Genomic DNA, 19532 nt, shown 5'->3' with positions numbered 1-19532 from the left:
ATAACAGACAAGAGAAGATTGGATTATTTCATCCCTAGCTACTGCGACCTGGGTAGATACTGCTGTCAGGCAGGTGAAATAATAGTTACATGAGTTTTGGAGGAAGACTATAAACTCAATCCCATTGTAAAGTCATCTATACTTGTGTGGGCTTAGGTATGTTAAAACTCCTCAAGGCTTAGTTTACTCACCTGTAAAATGGAAATAATTTAGTGACTACCTATCCTGTGATGGTTAATTTTATGTATCAACTTGACTGAGCCATAGGGATCCCAGTTATTTGGTCAAACGTTATTCTGCATATGTCTGTGAGGGTGTTTTTGGATGAGATTAACATTAAATTCAACAGACTGAGTAAAATAGATTGCCCTCCCTAATATGGGTGGCCCTCACCCAATCAATGGAAAGCTGAATAGAACAAAAAGGCTGACCTTCCTTTAAAAAGAGGGAACTCCTCCTGCCTAGCTGTTTGAGCTAAGACGTCTGTCTTTTCCTGCCTTCAGTCTCATACTGAAACATCGGCTCTCCTTGGATCTCGAGTCTGCCCGCTTTCGGACTGTAATTTACACTATTAACTATTGTGGTTCTCAGGACTTCAGACTCAGACTACAATTACAGCATCAGCTCTCCTGCGTCTCCAGATTGCAGGTTGCAGATCTGGGGACTTAGCCTCCATAACCGCCTGAGCCAATTCCTTATAATAAATTTCTTTCTCTCTCTGTATATTTATCTTGTTGCTTCTATTTTTCCAGAGAACCCTGACTGAGATTGTGGTACTGAGAGTGTTTCTAAAGAAACAGTTTTAAGGATGAATTTTCTGAATTGGTTCTGGCGTTTCTGGAACTGGCTCTTCAACCTGATTAGATTTAAAGTTGCTAATAACTCTATTTCAAGTAGTAAGGAGAATACTGATAGTCTATGGCATGACCTGGAAATGGAGATATGAAAAATATCACCACTGGATACTCCTCATCAACCTCTTATAAGAAGCAAAGGGGGACTTCCCTGGTGGCGCAGTGGTTAAAAATCCGCCTGCCAATGTAGGGGACATGGGTTCAAGTCCTGGTCCGGGAAGATCCCACACGCTGCAGAGCGACTAAGCCCATGCGCCACAACTACTGATCCTGTGCTCTAGAGCCCGCAAGCCACAACCACTGAGCCCGCATGCCACAACTACTGAAGCCCACGCACCTAGAGCCTGTGTTCCACAACAAGAGAAGCCACTGCAATGAGAAGCCCGCTCACTGAAATGAAGAGTACTCCCTGCTCGCCACAACCAGAGAAAGCCCGCACACAGCAACAAAGACCCAATGCAGCCAAAAATAAATAAATTAAAAAAAAAAAAACTAAAAATAGAGCTACTATATGACCCAGCAATTCCACTCCTAGGTGTATATCTGGAGAAAACCATAATTCAACAGGATGCATGCAACCCAATGTTCATTGCAGCACTATTCACAATAGCCAGGACGTGAAAGCAACCTAAATGTCCATCAACAGAGGAATGGATAAAGGAGATGTGGTACATGTATACGATGGAATATTACTCAGCCATAAAAAGGAATGAAATAGTGCCATTTGCAGAGACATGGATGGACCTAGAGATTGTCATACAGAGTGAAACAAGTCAAAGAGAAAAACAAATGTATAATATCACTTATATGTGGAATATAGAAAAATGGTACAGATGAACTTAATTGTAAAGCAGAAATAGAGTCACAGATGTAGAGAACAAACTTATGGTTACCAAGGGTGGGATGAACTGGGAGATTGGGATTGACATTTATACACTACTATGTATAAAACAGATAACTAATGAGAACCAAATGTATAGCACCGGGAACTCTACTCTATGCTCTGTGGTGACCTAAATGGGAAGGAAATCTTAAAAAGAGTGGATATATGTATATGTATGACTGATTCACTTTACTGCACAGCAGAAACTAACACAACATTGTAAAGCAACTATACTCCAATCAAAATTAATTTAAAAATAATAATTATTGGTTGCAAAAAAATTAATATGAAATTAATGGGGTTGTCATGGAGAAAAGATGTAATGCATGCTAAAGTTCTTGCCTGTTGGGGCAGAAAAATAAATATACCCATTATATCTCTTACTTTTTTATTATGAAAAATTTGCAAGCATACATAAAAGTAGAGAAAACAAACTTCACTATACCGATCATCTGGATATAATAACTTTTCACATTTGCCAGATTCCTGTAGTATTTTAAAACAATCCCCAGATACTGCAACACTTCACCTCTAAATATGTCAGTATGCATCTCTAAAAAGTTACTTTTTTACATAACCCCAATACCATTTTGACCTCTAACAATATAACAATTTCATAGTATCGTTTAATATCCAGTCATATTCCGAGTTCTCTAATTATCCCCCAAATGTCTTTTTACAGTTACTTTGTTCAAACCAGGCCCACACATGGCATTTGGTTGATATGCCTCTTAAGTCCCTTTTAATTTTGAACAATCCCCCAGCTCTCTCCAATGCAAAAAGGAAAGCAAAATCCCACAAAGTGAAAAATTCCAAATTTTTTCATGCAATTAACTTGTGAAAAGAGACAAGGTCAGTTGGTAATTAACTTGTGAAGAGACCAGGTCATAGAATGATGGACAATCTATGTTTGTCTCCTTGTAGTACCATTTAAGTTGTTCACTAACTACCACATTAGTAAGAAGTTTGATCTAAGGGCTTGATTAGCTTCAAGTTGAACAGTGTTGTTAGAAATAGTTCTAAGCAGTGCTGGGCACTCCACATTACATCTTGTCATGAACCACAACAAGTCAAATTGACCATTTTTAGAGATGCTAAATTTGATCAGTGGGTTCAGGTGGAGACAATCTGACCCCTCCATTGCAAAGTGAGGTCCTTATAACCAGCAAGTTATCTACAGGATGATACTTTGTACTTTGGTAAAATTACTCTTGGGTTTAAGGGTGGGGGGAGGGAGGAAGCAAATCAGAAACTATTTAGACATTAACAAAATGAGAACACTGCATAACAAAAAGCCAGGAAAACACAAATACGGCAGAAGGAATGAACTTATTTCAAAGAAGCATACACTGATGAATCAGGAAAAATTAGATTTGACCAATAAACAACCCAAAAGCTATTCTAAGAAAAGGTTAATAAAATACACAAATATTTAGCAAGTCAGATTGAAAGGAAAAGGAGAAAGCATGCAAATAAACAACAGGGAATATGTAAAAAATTATAAGAGAAAAATGTGTTCCAGAAAATAGGGGTGAAATTCTGAGAAAATATAAATGACTAGGTTGGCTTCAAAAGAAATTTTAAAGCCCAAACTAGTCAATATGAGAAACTGATCTAGTAGAATTAGATGAATAAGCAAAATTAGTCCATTAATGAATGCAATTCACCACATTAACAGATTATAGGAGAAAAGCATCATGAAAATGATAATAGCTAACTCTGATATAGAAATTGCTATGTGCCCGGCTCTCTTCTAATCACTTTAAATATAGCTCATTTAATTTCACTAAATGCTCCAAAGGCACTTGAGCATTTAGCCCCACTCCTGATTAAAATTATAAAAAAGAAATATATTTTAGGAATAAAAAGAAGCATCACTATTCTAAAAAAGAATTAATGTATCTACTGGAAATCTCTAGCAAGGATTACCCTTGATGGTGGCATCAGGAACTTTTCATATCAAATGTCAGATTCAACCCACAATGGTTTAAACAGAAAATGATTTCACAAGTGACTTCAAAGTTCCAGAACATTCATCTAGATTGGCAATACCTGGATCCAAGGTTTCCCTTACCGGGGTACAAAAGGTTATTCAATTTGCAAGGGTATCACAATTTTGAAATAGCAACGTACCTGGTGCCTGGTGCATATAAACCAAGATTCAATTTACAAAAATTCAAAGCACATACAATTTTGTCAGAAATATTTCAGATGCACCTGATTCTTTGACTTTGTCCAATTTCCTTCCAGTTGATTCAAGATGACTGTGAATCTAGAGAAATCAGGAGTCCCCTCCCCCACTCACATCCCTGCCTTATCCAATTTTTTTGTTTCTCCTCCCCTATCATCACCCTTAGAGTGTGCTTCTGCTCTGAACAAGGTGTTGCCTGAAGAATTTCTGGATCTCTCCCCAGGCGTGCTCCTGGGCTGCCGCGTGGCCCACAGGGTCCCCCCCCCAAAGCAGGGGGCAGAAGAGGCCGCGGCTCCAGGACGCATAGCACAGGGGCAAATAGGGCGGCTCTATGAGGTGGCCCGCGCCGGGGTAGAGCAGCATCCTTCCGCTGCTTCTGCCGTGCCTCCGCAGCTGGTCCAGGGCTTGCTCAGCGTACTCTCTGCTATTGAAGCATTCGTCACCCTCCCCTATAATGAAGAGGATCGGACCCTGGGCCTTTTCAATAGGAAGCACACTGTGTTGATTCAGTGCATCTCGGGGGTTCCCCTTGTAGTGACGGAGGCACAAAGCGCCCATGATGTTGAACTCCATGCGCTCCGGCAACGAGGGGATGGGTGTTATAACCAGATCCCGGTACTTGAGCGGAAATTCAAAGATGGCATTGCACCCATTGATGCAGACAGTGGCTGCCACCTCCTTCAGGTAGCAGGCCATGGCCAGCCCGATCTCTGCACCTTTGCTCACAGAGATTACTCCAATTCCTGGCTTTTGGATCTGAAGGAGAAAATAAAGGAAACCCATTACAGGACATTCTCTGAGAAGGAGCTGTCCTACAGGCCAGTAAGCTAGTATGATGGGAAGAGTCTGAAAATGTGGGGTGGGAGTCCTGGCACTAAGGTTTACCAGCTTTGCGACTGAGAGAGAATACTACCTACTTACCCTCCCTAAGCCTTATTGTCTTATGGGGGTGATAATATTACCTACCTTGTAGGACAGAAATGAAGATTAAGCAAAAAAATAGAAATTAAAACTCTTCACCCAAAGCAGAGCTCTATAAAGGCAAAAAGGGTCTAATACACCAGCAACATTAGACATCACAAGAGCAGAGGCAGGTAAGATTTTTGAAGAATCGAATTCTTCTCTCCAGCTAGTAAAAGAGGTGTCCCAGTTTCTTTCAAATATTAGGTAAGTGTAATTCATATTTAAACAGCATTTTACAGCTACAAAGGATTTGCATATTTGTTAAACCAAAGGCTAATCCTGGAAGGATTGGGAGTGTAAAGATGAAAGACTTAGATTCTGTAAAAATTGAATGTCAGTTCCCAGTCCACTAGGAAAAGTAGTAGGTCACAGGAGGGAGTCCTTAACTTTGTGGTGGGCCCAGGGACCAGAGGGAAGGGAAGACGTCTGAGGGATGAATGAGGAAAGGAAGGGCATTCTGGACAAACAATAGCAAATACATAGTGACCCTGTGTGTTTACTTTGCTCACAGTTGTATCCCAGCACCTTTCTATCATCAGAATCACCTGAAAAAAAAACTTGAGCTTTCTGAGATCCAGTTTTTTTGTTGTTTGTTTGGTTGGTTTTTTGCAGTATGCGGGCCTCTCACTGTTGTGGTCTCCCCCGTTGCGGAGCACAGGCTCCGGACGCGCAGGCCTAGTGGCCATGGCTCACGGGCCCAGCTGCTCTGCAGCATGTGGAATCTTCCCAGACCGGGGCACGAACCAGCGTCCCCTGCATTAACAGGCAGATGCTTAACCACTGCGCCACCAGGGAAGCCCCTAAGATCCAGTTTTTTGAGAGTTACTTCAGTAGGTCTGAGTAGGCCCAAGAATCTGCTACTATAAAATATCCCCAAGGAAATCCAGTGTGCATCCACACCTGGGAACCATCCACGTGAGGAGTGGATTGGGAAGTGAGGGAGGAGGGCTATAAATAGAGATGGGAAATTGATTAATGCACTATTGCAGCATCACAGCTGAGCAATGATGAGGGACTAAAACAGCGGCAGGGAGGGTGAAGAAGGTGTGATGTACTGAGAAAGAACCTAAAACACTTTGCGATGGGTTGAGGGTGTGGGGAAAGGAAGAGGGAAGAAACCAGATGGGCACAGGTGACAAGGTGGATTTATTGAGCGTTTACTATATGCTCGGCCCTCCAACAAGAAAACGGGGATTCAGGAAGTGTAAGTCTCGCTCAAGGTTACAACAGTATCAAGGGGCAGAGGTGGGAATTGAACCTCTTCTGTGGAATCTGACTACAAATTGAATTTTGGCAATTGCCCTTTCTCCTCATACAATGTCACAAATAGTTAAATTTGAAGTGAAAAACAAAATTAACTTGAAAACATTTTACCTGGGATTTAATTCCTTCTAGGCAATCCTTTAAACAGAGCCAAATATGCTTAGGAAAATCACGGGTATATTTGATCATGATGATGATAACACTGAAGATGAGGATACCGGTGACGCTCCAATAGCAAACATATCCTATCTCTTCTTGAGAAGAGTCAAGGCTCCAGGAGAGAACGATGTAAGTTGGGGAGTCAGGATGACTTAACGGTTTGGAGCAAAGACGTTGCCCCAAGGGCTCTGTCACTTACTGGCCGTGGAGTGTTGGCCTCTTACTTAACTGAGATGGGTATGCCTTCTCATCTGAAAAGTGAGGACCATGTCAAAAGTACTAACTTCACACAGTAATTATGAGCATTAAATGAGATAGTGCATATAAAGTATTGAGCATAGAGTCTAACAAAGAGTCACTTAATATAAACATTAGGTGATATGGTTGTTTTACCCTGTCAGGTTGAACTGTAAGAAATACCTGATTTTTGAACTAGCAAATGAAGAGAATCATAATATACCCACCATTTATTGTCTTCTTTGTGCCAGTGAGCGCTAAGCTGACCCTAATCAACCCAACAATCCTACAAGGTACGTATTATTATCTGCATTTTCACTCAACAGTGCTGTACCCAAGTCTAAACAGACTGGTAATATAGGCAGAATGGACATTTGTGATTTTTTATTGTTTTGGCTATAATGTTGCCAGGTAAAATGAAAAGTATTTTAAATACCTTGGGATGAGCTAGTAGCAAGTTGGCAGCTTCCTCAAAATATTCCAGGTCCACCTCCTGCAACTGCTTGGGCAGGTCTGCGTAGGCAAAATATGCTAAGGCCAGCACTGCAAAGCCATGGGCAGCCAGAAGACTGGCCCGATACTCAACTAGACCCCCGATGCCCCCAAACAAATCAATGAGTCCTGGGAAAGGGCCTGCCCCTAAGATCAAGAAAAAAGAGAAGAGAATGAGATCACAAAGAGTAACAAGAGGGTCAAGTAGGTGCCAGCAAAAGTACAGGCTGAGCAGAATGAATTCCACCCTCACACACACAACAAAACGGCTTATTACTTTTAAAATATTGTGGGAAATACTAGTTTGCCAACAGTTTGATGCCCTTTGTTTTTGTTTTTATTTCCATGAACCATGTCTTCTAGATCATGAAAGATTAGTCTCACCTGGAGGGAGGAAAAGGGCTCCTCGCACACGACCTTCTTGGACCTGCACCCGCTGCGTCTGAGGGCTGGAGAACCAACGCTGCACCACCTGGCTGGCCCTGGGCTGAACCTCCCCTGACTTTTGTAAATAAACTGAGTCATATAGCTCCAGAGTGATCCAAAAGGGGCTGTTCATCACATCTTTCTTAATCTGCCTCTCAAAAGCCTTCTCAGGCTTCAGAGACCAGAAGAGGCCCATAGGGTGGACCCCCACGTAGTGGCCCCCCAAGGCAGGAGCCTGCTTCAGGTCCAGCTCACCAGCCTTGCTGGCCCTGTAGAAGGCTCTGGACTGGTACAGATTCCCCTTCTCGTCCTTCATAGATGCCATGAGTGTCACCGTCTGCAGTGGGGGCAGGCCTGTCACTCGGATGTGCACAGGCTCATCCGCGAGGGCACTTGCCGGGGTGGCTGTCAGCTGGAACATTGGCAACCGGCAAAGGGACCAAGTGGTATTTCCTACCCTGCAGTGAGAGAGAAAAGTCTGAGTTGGAGACTTCAGTTCCAAGGAAGAGGCCCAGACAAGGCTTATATTAGGTCTGGCCAAGGCAGATTTCTGGATACTAGTACAAAATACACAGGACATTTGGAGGAGGGAAAATAGGGTGTTGCAGACAGTACTCATTATTCTCATTTTACGTATGAGGAAACAGGTTAAGTGACATGCTCAAAGTCTTGTAAATAATTAATAGTAGAACCCGAAATTCAAGCTAGGTCTGACACTACAGCCTCCTGTCTTATCCATTACAACACTGTAGGAAATCTTAGTTTTGTGGTTTTGAGTAAGTTGAGCTTCATATCTTCAGTTGAGATCATTCCCAGGTGACCTATTTCACTGGTGTTTGTTAGGATCCGAGGGGGTAATGCATGATTAAGGGTTTATTGGAAGGATCAGTGCTGCTTTTCAACTCCCATACCTACATAAACAAGAAACATGTTATGCTGTTGTTTCCTTCTTTCTTTTCTCTTTTTTTAGTTTCCAATCCCTCCCTGCCATTGTAAGACAGACTGCCAGCTCTTTTCAGAGTTCCCATTATTTGTTCTTTTTAAGGGAAAATAAAACTTCATGATCTGCTTTTGTGGCTTTCCAACAGAGTGATAAATATAAAATATTGTTTGTAGCAAAGAGAATGAAATATACATTTGATCAGCTATTTCATACTCTCCTCATTTTATGAGCAAAATTTGGGGTACTCTCTCCCTCCTTCCTCCCTCTGTACATTCCTTCTTTCTTTACTTTCCCTCCTTTCTTCTATACCTCATTCCACGAAGGATTTGAACCTGTTTATAGATAAAGGAGGCATAAACAAATAAAAATAAAATAGGATCTGGGAAAATATGAACTAGCATCAGAGACACTGAATGAATGACAGCCAAAGGAAAAAAGGCAATCTCTCAGTTGTGTTGTTCTAATTAGTCTCATAGAAAGGGTTACCAGTTTCTCAAAGGAAAGGAAAAAGTGAGGCCTTTCCAATATTTTCCTAAAAGAAATTTCTCGTATGAAACTTTGACATAGGTGTGCATCATTTTTCCAACAATATCTTCACACAAATGGTAGTAACAGGTGTTCCCTCAGAAAGCTTGATCCTCCAAGGGATCCTTGATTTTATTTTACAGAGGAATGCAAAGTGAAGGCTTTGGGGTTTAGATTTGTGAGCAGAAAAGATTCTGGAGAAAATAAACAGGCTCTGGCAGTGCAGGGGCAGAAGAGGGGTTTTAATGCCCAGTTCTTCACTGTTGAAAGCGGGTCTTTGGAGGAAAGAGGGGGTCAAGGAAGAATGCATTTTGTGCTTCTTTTAAGAAAGTGATTCTCTGCAAAGGACGCACTCCCTCCCACCTGACCCCCATCAACAACCAGCATTACTGACCATTTCAAAACTCATGGTCAATAGAATAATTTGGAATAAATAGAACGATTGTGAATGTTTTCCCTCAATACCAGCAGAGTTCTTGGCAGAAGAAGGTGGCATCAATTCAAACTTCCTGGGTCTTTCATATGTATCAGGGAAATGGGACCTGTAATATGAATAAGAACACCCCACGTCCCATGTGACATTTCAGTGCTCCCTTGGTATTTTCTGATCTGGTCCTTCCTATAACTCTCTGTATCTGCTCTTTCCTTCTTCCCAAAAAGAGATCATTAAGAAGGGGTACTTGCGTGCCCTATTCCACAAATTCTTCTTCCTTCTCAAAACTTCTATATAATTTATTGACTCGATACAGATTTGATTTTCAAATTGAATTAATTTGAATTAATTAACATAACTATTCTCCTGCATTCTTGCGTGCATCCCGCATCTGATCTGGTCTTATTCTTCCAGGTGGACTGCAAATTCTTCAAGGGCAACCAACTATGTGTTAAAACTTTAGGAATCCTATTGATACTCGTATAGTAAATTATACAATGTACATGCTTCAGAGTTATGAAATTCATAACAGTGGCAGGAAAAAATAGCACCAAAAATGTAATTAAAATACTTTACTTACATAGTGCTTTTGTAATATAAAATATTAGAGTCTCTTCCCAAGTCAGGGTCCCTCTTTATCTGAGAATTGCTCCCTAAAGCCCAGAGATGGACCCTCAGCAGCTATGTTTATACCATGTGACCTCCACCCCGGGGGGCCGTTGCTGACAGGATCAGGACTGGATACCTGATTCAAGATGTGCCAGGGATGTTCCCCCCTTGCCAATTTGGAATGGAGACCCAGAGTCACCAGTCACTCTATCAAGGTAAGGACTAAAGGTGTAGCAAGAAGGCACCTAGGTAGCAAAATTTACTTGCATGACCAAGTCCCTGAAGTCCTGAAATTTTGCACTCTAGGTGCCCTCTTGCCTCAGCCTAGTCTGAGCCTTGGACTCTTTTTACGTGGCTGTATCCATAAAATTCAGAAGCTGTAACCAGATAATCACAGAAAGACAGTCTTGCAGTAGAGTATGGGAGTTTGAGGAAAGAGAGAAAGATACAGGGACAAAGAGAAATTAGATTGCTCCTATCCTGAGAAACCCCTGAAGAAAGAAAGGTAGGTCATTTAGAAGGTCTGTGGTTATATAAATAAGTGTCAGAGAAAAGAGAGATGGAAGAAGATAGGTTTCAGAAGACTTCAGTCTTTGAAAGGAATCTATCTTAGAGCTAGAATTTTATTTGGGGGTCTCAGCACTTAGCTGACTATGCTTACTGTTTTGTCTCCTAATTTTTCTGGAGCTCCTGTTAAATGTGTTAAGTTATGGATTCTGACTTCTCAGAAATTCCCCATAATGGTCATTAGTATTCTATGTCTAGATTTTTGCCATTTGCACCAAGGTATATGCAAGGAGTTAGATTATAATGAAACTTCCTGTAAGAAGCAGGCGTTCTCCCAAGAGCACGTGAAACAAAGAGAGAAAGAGAGAGAGAGGTCACTTGATAAGTCAACAGTGTGTGCTTGTGAATGGTGTGTCAGGTTTCCTGACCAAAGACTAGGAAGCTGCCACGTGATCAGCACTCCCACAGTCACTGCCTTTGGAACATGGGCTAAACATGGCTGACAAGATAGGGTGTGCCCGCATGAAGATCTGGTAGGGATCCAAGGCACAGTTTGACAGATTACCTCTTCAGAAGCTGGTTGTAAGTCTATCAGACCTCAGACTTATTCAAGCCTTGTGCCATCTGTTCTTTATATAACACCCCCTTATATATTCAAAAAACAAGAAAAATCCAGGATTTAAATACATACACATGGGGACTTCCCTGATGGTCTAGTGGTAAAGAATCCGCCTTCCAATGCAGGGGACACGGGTTCAATCCCTGGTTGGGGAACAAAGATCCCACATGCCACGGGGCAACTAAGCCCACACGCTACAACTTCTGAGCCCGGGAGCCTCAACTAGAGAGCCTGCGTGCTGCAAACTACAGAGCCTATATGCCACAGCTAGAGAAGAGAAAAACCCGCATACCACAACTAGAGAGAAGCCTGAGCGCTGCAACAAAAGATCCCACCTGCTGCAACTAAGACCCAACGCAGCCAAAAATAAATAATACATACATACACTTGTACACACACACACACACACATACACGAAAGAAGATTTGATACCTATACACCAGGGATTCTCAACTGGGTTTCTGAGGAACTCCGAGGCTCTGCAAAATGTCACTAGGCTTTCCACAAGAGCTCTTAATTGGAAAAAAGAGAAACAGTTTTTGAACTTCAAGTGTGATGTGATGCTAGTGCATGCACTGATGGAGGGAGACAGTCACTGAGCTGTTCCTTTACATGTTGTTCAGCCCCATAGGGTGGTGTGTGAAAGGATCAGGTACAATTGGCTGAGACCATTCTCAGTTTGGGATGCAAGATTAGGGGAGGCTGTTGATGGCTAGTGGCGAGCTCGATGTGGAGAAGAGCATGGTGGGCTGATGTGTGCCTCTCCTTCCTGAATTACCTCCTCCAAACTCCCCTTATGCTCCATGGACTGAATTAAAGGAGTGAACAAACTCTATTGGTGTAATATGGAAGGAAAGTTGCATTCCGAAAAATGAATTTTTACACACTGTAGTCAGCTGCACCCTGACACTTCGTTATTATTTGTAAACATTGTGAAGTGTGGATAGTGTAAGAAGAGAATTTTCATACGGAATTTTTGTTAGGGAATTGTTCTCATTTTGTTACTTATTATGAAACTCTTTTATATTTCAGTAAGCATTCCAAATATGTCTGATGGTCCAATGGAGTGATAAATTTGAGGGTAAATTTAAAAGGGGAAGAAGGGAATTGAAGGACTAGGGACAAAACTCAGAAGATTAGTGATGGAGAACTGCCATTTTCTGAGTCATTTGACAGGAGGCCACACACTGAAACACTCTGTCTTTACAGTGAAGTTACTTATCAGTGGGATTTACATCAGCTGGTAATACAAGTTGTCCTGTTGCATTGGGTATGGTCTTTAACAAACAACTAAAAAATGCAGCAATGGCTCCAGGAAGATGAAAAAGACAAATAAAATATCACAATTATTTGACAAGTAAAGGGGCTGGTAATTTTAAGTGGCCTTTGGAATTCAGCTCTCCCCTCATTTCCCTTTTTTCTGTAACAGCAAACAACTATTGAGCACTTACTAATGGCTAGTCACTGGGTAATATGAATCCACATAGTAAAGTCTTTTCACTTTTCAGTACCCTTTTATGACCATTATTTCTCCTGACCCTTGCAAAAAACCTGTGGGAATAAAAAATTATTATTATCCTTACACTGTAAATTAGGAAATTGAGCTCAGCTAGTTAAATGACTTACCCAAGCTTGCCTATGTTGTTAATGATGAAGCAAGAATTTTAACCAGTAACGTCTGACCCTACATATAAACCTTACTTATCTTCCCCAGATGAGGGTAGACATATGAGAGCTCATTCTTTTCCTAGCCTCCCGCTCTTGTTTTTCTTTCCTACTTCTTTGACCCTAACTTCATCTTTCCCTTTCCCTAACTCTGAAGCTTTTAGTTAAATATATACCCTGGTGTACAGGGTGGCAGGACTAGTAATGGAATAGTAGGAGTAAACTTTAGTCCACAAACCCACATGTGCATGAAATGTAATTTTTTTTCTATTTTTCTAAATTCAGAGTAATTTCTATTTTGAGTCCTTGTTCCTCCAGATGGCAGAGATATAATCACAGAATTCAGAGCATCCTGCTTTTCCTGGGAGCTCAAGGAAGTTCCCTGTGACTGTGGCAGTGCTCAAAGACTTGGGGTTGGGAGACCCTGTTCATATGTTACTATGCATTCTTCTAAACCTGTTTTACGATGGATACCAGTGGTTCCAAATTCGGATACCTATAGGGGCCAGGCAGGTAATATAAATTTGTAGATAAAGGACAGAGATGAACAAAATGTAAGACTGCAGTGAACCTAAGACTACCTGCCCATCTAAGGCATTCAAATGTATTCTATTAAAAAAATGCACACACACAAAACTACCCAACAACAACAACCAACCAACCAAAGGAAAAAACCCAAGGCTGGACCAAACGAAATACACGCATTTGTGACTTCTGAAATTCACATCATCTATTAGGCTTTTTGCAACATAAAGGCCAGGAAAAAATTTTTGTTTTTCTCTTTCCTGAAGCAATAAGTATCAACTGATCTCCCTCTGGAGGAAGAAGGAAAACAAGGTCAAATAAAAATACAAGAATGTGGGGATGGGAAGTGGGAGTGAGGACTCAGCCATTAATATTTCCAGCGGTATATGGCAAGTTAACCCTGCCCTCAAACCTTCTCCTTGTCACCTCTCACCATGCTGAATCTTTACGATTTTTTCCTGCTTTCCCTGTATTCCATTTCTATTGTCTTATTCTAATTGGATCCCAACTAATCCACATATTGCTATAGGGATTAATATCTTTGTTAGTTGTTAAGGCTTATTGCCTGCCAGGGCCCGTCCCTCACAGATTTTCAAAATAAGTTGTAAGAAGACTTAAAACTTATCCTGTTCAACACTCAATTGTCATCATCATCGATGAAGCACCTACACTGTGCGGGGACACCCAGATGAAGAGGGCTGTCCCTCCTCTGGGCTCTCTCTCTACCATGTCTCCCAGAGCACTTAATTCTTGAACTTAATGTTAATGAGTAATGTATGCTGTGTGTACTCTCTCCTGTTACTTTGTAAATTTCTTGAAGGCAGGATCCTGTCTGATGGGCCTTTGTCACTTTCACTGCACAGGAGCCCTTCACATCCCATGTATTCATTAAATGATTGTGGATTTTCCTCTCCATTCCCATAAACTCTCATCCTTTTACCCAATTATTTCTCTCTCTTTAAGTTGCTTTTTCTCCCCAGTCTAATCTCGACAATGTTGTCAGACAGATCTTTATAAAACTCAAAAGTAATCAATTTTCTCATCTGCTTTAAACTTCCAGTGGCAGCCAGATTCATTTGAGGATAAAGTCTAAATCTTTTGTCCTAGCACTTAAGACTCTTTGCAGGGGAATGGCTCTACCATAGCACCCTCGAGACCTTCCATGTTTCCACAGGAACAGCTTGAACCACCATATGACCTGAATCTGGGTGGAATGCCTTGTGATCCTCCCAGGAGCATGGCATGAGAAGCAGTCTTTACAAGAGGCTTCACAAGACAGTTTTCCCATCTGTCTCTCCCTATATTGTGGGAGGCTGCCATGAGGCAGCTTTCCCATCCACCTCCCTGGTTCCAGAGAGGCATGGGACTCTCCATCTCATACTTACACCCCTTTAGGGCAGAGCTGCAGGCTCTAGGACCACTGAGCTGCAGTCTAGGATCAGCTCCTCAGCCACTGAATATCTCACAACTCTGTTGAAGATGTCTGGTTCCTTTTGCTTCAGTTCCATCCTTTTGGTGGGTGAGACAAGGACCCAGAGAGCTGCACCCTTGGCACCTCTTGCCTTCACTGCCTATATAAGTAATAAACTGTCTGAATCTAAAAGGGGCTCCTTATTTCTTTTCCAGCTGAACCTGTCAGTCTTGGACTTGGACTTCCCTTTGTGTTTGACACCCTTTATCATCTAATTCAATCAAAGCCTTTCACCACCACCCCCCAATCTATTTACCAGTCTAAGGAACCATCTCATTACAAACCTAGCATAGGATATTGTCAAAATCTGCTTCTTTATCTGTCTCTCCCTTTTTTGCTCTATCCAATATAGTACCCACTAGCCATGTACAGCTACTTAAATTTCAATTCACTTAAAAATGCATGAAATTGACATTTAAAATTTAGCTTCTCATTCACGCTAACCACATTTTAATTGCTCAGTAGCCACATGTTACTAGTGGCTACTGTATTGGACCATGTAGCTATAGAATATTCCCATCACCACAGAATATCCTACTGGACAGCACTACTCTGGATTGTAAAGTATTCCTCATGGGCAAGAATTATACCTTGTTCAACACTCTACTTCTCAGTCCCTAGAATAGTGCAGTACATAGTGATCGCTCAGTAAATGTTTGAGGAATGAAGTGAAAGAATAAATGATAGATAAAAAAGCACACACAAAAAAGTTGAGTGACATATCTCAGAGAGAGTGTGAAGACAGAACAGAAGCCCAGTTGAATATTTATAGGCTACTTCTGAAGATGGAAAATTCCTCAAAATCCAATGGGATACAATTTCCAGGGTTCCTCACTTCTTTGCAGCAGAAGGCAGGACTGTCCATGAAACAGTTAATGTACACTGCAGACTGTCAGTGAAACCAAAGATAGAAAGCAGCCAGAGGGCAAGAAACAAGAACTGGGCTGCCTCTCACAGGCATAGCCTCCTGGTGGCTAGAGAGGGAGCCCTCAGCAAAATGGAAGCAATCTGATAGGGTCTGAAAGCTGATAGCTGCATTGCTGAGCACGTTTCAGACCCCCCCAGAGTCCCAGGGGGAAGGATGGGGATCACACCTGCACCACTGGGAGACCTTGACCTGTTAGAGGAAGGGCAGTCAAGAACTGGCGGGACATCAACACATCAGAAGGCAGGAAACAAAGAATAAAAGAGAGCGAAAGGTCCCGTGGAAGTTAAAATTACCATATTACCAATCAAGAAACAAAAATTCCATTTCCTTTAGGATCCTGTTGCTTTTCTTCCTTCATCACAGCACTTCCTCCTCCCAATAAATCCCAGAGAAAAATTCTTTGACTCAAGAAACATCTCTCCAGGGACTTCCCTGGTGACGCAGTGGTTAAGAATCCGCCTGCCAGTGCAGGGGACACGGGTTCAAGCCCTGGTCCGGGAAGATCCCACATGCCACAAAGCAACTAAGCCCATGCGCCATAACTACTGAGCCTGCGCTCTAGAGCCCGTAAGCCACTACTGAGCCCACGCACCTAGAGCCCGTGCTCCGCAACAGGAGAAGCCACTGCAATGAGAAGCCTGCGCACCACAACGAAGAGCAGCCCCTGCTCACCGCAACTAGAGAAAGCCTGCACACAGCAACGAAGACCCAAAGCAGCCAAAAATTAATTAATTAATTAAATGTATATAAAAAACAATCTCTCCATTAGTCACGTTAGGCTGGACCCTGACTTTTGCAGCCAAGTGTGCATTTCACCTCCAAAATAGTCTCTAAACAGTTTTCTGGTTAGGTTTATGCATCTGACATAAATCAGCGTTTGAACAATAAACTACCTGGGATAGTAATTTCTGGTTCTTCAGAGAACTGTGCTACCCACTGAGGTGAGCGAAACATACACAGAAAGACAAAGCAGCCTTCCCCGGTTCCCTGCTGCTGAAATCAGAAAGCAGACCTTTTCTACTTGGCCACGACAGCCCTGACTCACCCTGAATTCGGCTGCAGGAAGCAGTCTGGAGCGGGATGGCTTACTGAGCCAGCTAGAAGCACTGGACACTTGCCTATTGCTTGCTAATTTAGATCGTTCAAAATACCCCAGCCTACTGTTCAAAGTTGAAATTGTCTCCATAGAAACCATCAGCTGCTCCTTTTTCTTTTTTTTAAGTTCCCAGGGACAGGGCTACGAGCACGTGCTGCCACAGGGTCTGGGCAGAGGCTCAGTTTAGCTGGTGTGCCTTTCAATCCAGGTGTTTCATAAAGGAATGTTTTATTTCATCACATAGGTCTGGTTTCTACACCTCTTCCCTGGACTCCTCCTCTCAACTCCTGGCTGTCTTCTCCTTTGCTTCAATTCCTTCTCTATCTCCTCCTCTAAGTCAGTGGTCTCTTAGGCAGCTGCCTTTTTAGTGGTTTCTAAGATGAGTCCCAAATATCCATCTTCAGAGTGGTGTGGGTTTCAGACTCATCTGACAAGTCTGTTAAATAAAGATTCCCAGGCCCCTCAGCTGGAGATTCTGACTTGATAGGTTTGGGGTAAGTTTCTGGGATCTGTACTTTTAAAAGCAGATTCTAAAGCATAGCCCAGTTTGCAAACCACTCTCCGAAGGGACAGCAAAAGCCCTCCCCATGCAAAAATGCCTCCTCAGGACCAGACCCCCTGAAATCTGTCCTATTGTTAATTCCATCAGTCAATGCCCATTGTCAAAATATACAAGTGATCCAAGCTACAAACTGCAGACTGTGCGTCCAGGTTGTGAACTCCTTGAGGGAAGGTACCATGTCTTTTAATTTTTGCATCTCTTGCAGCCAGTGAGGTGTAGCTGGCCTCTGGAATCAGAAAGACTTAGATTGGAACCCTGATTCCTTTACATCTGTCATTGTGACTGACCTCAAGCAAATTACTTACCTTTCCTTGGGCTTCAGCTTTCTAACTTATGAAATGGGAATGGTACAATAAAATGTATTAAAAGTGAAGTATAAGCCTTGAGGAGAAGGGGCCAATATTGGAAGTCATGGGCAGATTGGAATGTCTGGGAGAAGAGGAGGCTGTTTTAGCACACAGCTCTTACACAGGATGAGAGGTACCTTGGCAGGCTAGCAAGGCTCCCAGCTTAGTGACTAATTCCTAGGACTTGATCCAAGGATGGGAGGTGGGCTGGGGAGGAACGCAGCAGAAATAGTGTTGTTTTTACTAAGACTCTAAGAGAAGCACAGGAAAGGGTGCTCCAGCATCCAGGCAATAAAGTGAGATGCATGCTAAGCTGGCACAGAGTCAGACCTTCTTCACTCTGCTGCCTAGAACAGAAGACACCAGGGACCTGGCACTCCATGGACCCTCAAAGAATGTAGCAAATTAAGAGCGGGGACATTGGTGGGAGCACTGGGCAGTAAGGTGCTAACCACGTACAAGGGAGGCATTAGCAGTTGTCAGTAGCAGGTGTGAACCACGCAGAAAAGACTGAAGTCCTCTGAGGAAGAAGGAATCTACCTCCAGCCTGCCTTCAGACCCAAGACTGTAACATCAACTCTTCCCTGGGTCTCCAGCTTGCTGGCCCACCCTGCAGATTTCCAGTCCCCACAATCGCATGAGTCAAATCCTTAAAATATCCCTCTGTCTCTGTCTCTCTTTCTCTCTCTCTCCCTCTCTGTCTCTGTCTCTACGATTATATCAATATATAATTTTAGGGTAGAATTTAACTGACATAAGGCAGATTAACAGGAGAAAAGCATACACATTTATTTAGTGTAAGCTTTATGTGACACAGGAGCCCTCACAAGGAATGAAGACCCAAAGCAATGGCAAAACCTACCTGTTTTATATTAGATTGAGCAAAGAGAGGCAACTGTGGAAAAGTAATTATACTATGTGGGGAGCCTAAAGGAAGATAAGAAGTGTTTTTAACAAGGTCTATTTGTATAGAATTATCTCAGTCTCAATTTCTTGTCCTTGATGATAAGAATGTTTCTTTCCTTCTGGTGTAGGGAGGACACCTTCCATATGGGAGTTTTATCTCCTGCTTTCAGGAAGAAAAGGGGGAGGGTCAGAGGGGCTCTCTTGCAGCTGCTGTTTTTCTGAAGTGCTAGTATTTTTATGGCAAAGAGGCCTATTTTGGGATGATATATTCTGGTTTCCTTAGAAGGAGAGGAAAGAAAAGCAGCAAAAATAAGTGATTATGGAATGAAGACTATTCTGGTGGGTGAAAGTCACCAGGTGTACTTAAGAGATTTCACTGAACTTCCACAGCGCTGCAGCACAGTCAGTGGAAAACTGTGACTCCCTTTCAGTGACAGACCTAACAACATCTCTAATCATCATTAGAACCTAAAAAAATGTACTCCCTAAATAGGAGTAAATATAGAAATGGAAGTGTTTCTAGCTCTCCAGAGACAAAAACAGTGCTAGTGAATACAGCAAAACATATTTCAAATTTCCTTAGAATTTAACAGCCTATGGGGAAAAAATCTCAACATAATGTAACAGAGAAAATTTAGGGCTACATCCCCAGGTTCTGATCCCAGCACTGCTCTTAATTCATTGTAAAAATTTCTCCAAGACTCTATTACTTAGCTGTAACATGAGAAGGCTAACATACTGATGTATTCCAAAATATTTCAGTCATTAAGTAGCATCTGCATAAGTTCAGCTGTATCTGTGTACACCCTGACTTGTTACTTACAAGGAAAAATATTAATACCTCCCAATTTGTTTATATTCTCAGTAATTGTTTTGTTCTTCCTCTGAAGCTTTATTACATTAAGGCTAGACCCTGGACCTGTTGTGC

At 42.2% G+C, this 19532-nt stretch overlaps 1 protein-coding gene across 1 annotated transcript; it reads right to left on the bottom strand.

Annotated features, from left to right (window-relative positions):
- Positions 1 to 2126: 2126 nt before the first annotated feature.
- LOC112392655 (acyl-coenzyme A amino acid N-acyltransferase 2-like) lies at positions 2127 to 16774 on the bottom strand. The gene is made up of 4 exons (XM_024734437.1): positions 16739 to 16774; positions 7427 to 7926; positions 6987 to 7189; positions 2127 to 4684 (listed from the first exon to the last, which is right to left on the bottom strand). Exons 2-4 carry the CDS (start codon positions 7887 to 7889, stop codon positions 4091 to 4093), a joined length of 1260 nt encoding a protein of 419 aa, XP_024590205.1. The 5' UTR covers positions 7890 to 7926; positions 16739 to 16774; the 3' UTR covers positions 2127 to 4090.
- Positions 16775 to 19532: the final 2758 nt, after the last annotated feature.

The sequence above is a fragment of the Neophocaena asiaeorientalis genome, unplaced genomic scaffold, assembly GCF_003031525.2.
Source record: "Neophocaena asiaeorientalis asiaeorientalis breed wild unplaced genomic scaffold, Neophocaena_asiaeorientalis_V1.1 scaffold192, whole genome shotgun sequence".
NCBI lineage: Eukaryota > Metazoa > Chordata > Mammalia > Artiodactyla > Phocoenidae > Neophocaena > Neophocaena asiaeorientalis.
This window is presented reverse-complemented; position numbering and strand designations above follow the sequence as displayed.

What these genes read in the sequence shown, in the direction of transcription:
- LOC112392655 (XM_024734437.1), bottom strand. Translation starts at nt 7,889, where the DNA reads ATGTTCCAGCTGACAGCCACCCCGGCAAGTGCCCTCGCGGATGAGCCT. An exon ending in AGCCCTTTTCCTCCCTCCAG is followed by an intron (nt 7,190 to 7,426) that starts GTGAGACTAATC and finishes TCTTGATCTTAG; the next exon opens with GGGCAGGCCCTTTCCCAGGA. An exon ending in TGCTACTAGCTCATCCCAAG is followed by an intron (nt 4,685 to 6,986) that starts GTATTTAAAATA and finishes TTTCTCCTTCAG; the next exon opens with ATCCAAAAGCCAGGAATTGG.